The sequence below is a fragment of the Ruditapes philippinarum genome, unplaced genomic scaffold (assembly GCF_026571515.1).
Source record: "Ruditapes philippinarum isolate M1 unplaced genomic scaffold, ASM2657151v2 ctg7551_1_1_1_1, whole genome shotgun sequence".
In the NCBI taxonomy this organism is placed as follows: Eukaryota; Metazoa; Mollusca; class Bivalvia; order Venerida; family Veneridae; genus Ruditapes; species Ruditapes philippinarum.
In genome coordinates this window covers 3,796-6,149 of record NW_026862571.1, presented here as the reverse complement: position 1 = coordinate 6,149, position 2,354 = coordinate 3,796, and the positions used below count along the sequence as shown (strand labels likewise).

At 32.9% G+C, this 2,354-nt stretch overlaps 1 protein-coding gene across 1 annotated transcript; it reads left to right on the top strand.

Moving 5' to 3' along the window:
• Nucleotides 1-352: 352 nt before the first annotated feature.
• Nucleotides 353-1,539, top strand: LOC132719454 (toll-like receptor 2 type-2). Its single transcript, XM_060703225.1, is given in 3 exon segments — nt 353-888; nt 957-1,237; nt 1,239-1,539. Coding segments are annotated over 3 exon segments (966 nt in total). The 5' UTR covers nt 353-498; the 3' UTR covers nt 1,534-1,539.
• Nucleotides 1,540-2,354: the final 815 nt, after the last annotated feature.

Sequence of the window (2,354 nt, the reverse complement as noted above, 5' to 3'; positions counted from 1 at the left end):
AATTTTAATCAGCTAGAGACTCTATATATCACAAATAATCACATTTCAGAAGTTATATTATCCAAAAAAAAATATCTACATAAGTTGATGATTGGTAGAAATAACTTGAGAGCACTCCCGGACTTCAGAATCAACGGCAACGCATTAAACTGTTTCTTTCCACAACTTGAGTTACTAAGTGTAAAAGATAATGACATACAAGAAATAAAATCTGAATATCTTAAATTTCTAATAAATTTAAGACTCCTAACCCTCAATGGAAATATAATAACATTATTACCGAACAATTTCTTGTCAGCTTTGCTGAATATCCATACAGTACAAATAATGCTTCCAGGAACGAGATCTTTGAAAGTCGAACCATTTGCCTTTAACTCGTCCTCGCTCGTGTCACTTACTCTACAATATCGTTATTCTGCTTTGTACGTTTTCCAGTCCTTGAATAATACCTTTAAGTTTTTGCCCAAACTCAGAAAATTGATAATAGAAGACATTTCAATGTTGCGGTTAACCAACCAAGATATTATTGGATTTTTTTCGCCGCTTCATAACTTGCGAGAACTACGTTGTTTTAGCTGTCAGATATCATGGGATCCCAAAATTATCTTGAATCTAATGAAACATTTGGACACTGTTAACTTTCAATCAAATATGATATCAAAATTAAGTAGTGAAACATTCAAAGATAAGAAGAATCTGAGAAAGCTGGATCTACGGTATAACCAACTTGGACATATAGATTCTACAGCTTTACCGATTTCACTTCTTAATAAGTTGCACCATTTAGACATCAGCAAGAATCCATTTGTTTGTGACTGTAACCTGGAATGGTTTATTGCTTGGTTGCAATCAACACATAAACCTTTAACGATTTTAAGATACCAAAAGGTATATATATGCCACCTTCCAAATGAAAAGTCAAGAAGGCGACTCTCTGACGTATCTTTTACGTACAGAGAATGTCATCCTTGGAACACGTGGATTTGGGTCGCTATCATTGCATCACCTTGTGCATTATCATCATAGTTGTATATAGGAATCGATGGAACATTAAACATTATATCTATTTAATGCGAAAAAGACGAAACTACCAGGTTATTGAGGGAAATGATTTTGTATATGACGCTTTTGTTGGTTATGAATCCGAGGATTCAGTCTGGGTACGCCGACTGTTACCAGTACAAGAGGAAGAAATTGGCCTGAAATTATGCATTCATGAGAGAGATTTTCAGCCTGGTGTTTGTAAACGACAATATTGTCACAAATATAGACAAAAGTAGGAAAGTAATACTTGTTCTTACCAATGCCTTTGCACGAAGCGGATGGTGCATGTTTGAATTAAAAATTGCACATTCTAAACAGATCGAAGATGAAACAGAATTAGTGGTTATTTTGTTGGAGAAAATTGATGGAAGAAATATGAATCATTCCCTGAAATGTCTTTTTGATTCAACAACGTACATTGAATGGACAGAGGATTTGGTTGATCAGGACTTGTTCTGGGAGCAATTGAAAACTGTTCTTGTGAAATGATTGCGTTACAAAATAAGATAGCCTCTGTTATGTTGGACATTGATCTTATTAATTTAGAAGTATTTTCTACTATTTATTTATTAGTTTATTACAGTCTCATCAATATACACAGTAAAAATACATATAAAGTACAATATAATGCACATTGCCAATCTATAAGATTTACAAGAGAGTAAAGGTTGACTTACTATTTACATGTAAAATTCTAAAAATCTAAAATAACCTTGCTAATTCAAACCGGAGTTGTGAACATATGATAAAATGAGTCTACTGAAGTTATTAAAATACTGAGGTAGCAAAGTACCTCCAAAATTCTATATAGAAATAAATATTGTGGTTAAATTTAATTAAAATCCGGTTTAGATTATTAGCAAAGGTATTTTCTAGATAGTACATGTATATCTAAGAAAACAAGTTATTTAAAACAATGTCAGTTGTATAAAATTATTTTTCTTCTATTCAATATGTTAAAACAGGTCTTGACAGTTAAAAATACAATGTCTGCATTTGAGAGATTGTATCCTACTTTATCAATGTCTGAGAGGGCATCAAACCATTGTTTAGCATTTGTGCTTCTCGAATCAAGTCGTTACGAATGGAATCATATAGACGGTAATATAATAATACATGTTTTTCATCCTCTACAATAGTTTGACAGTGGGGGCACAATCGTTGTTCCACTGGCAAACCATTGTAGTGTCCTAGATCTATACCGATTGGAGCCGTGCCACTGCGAAATTTAGCTAAGGCACCCCTGTGTGACCTGTTCAAAATTAACTTACAATAATTTTCAGTTTCAAAGTTATTCTTGAATGATTTAT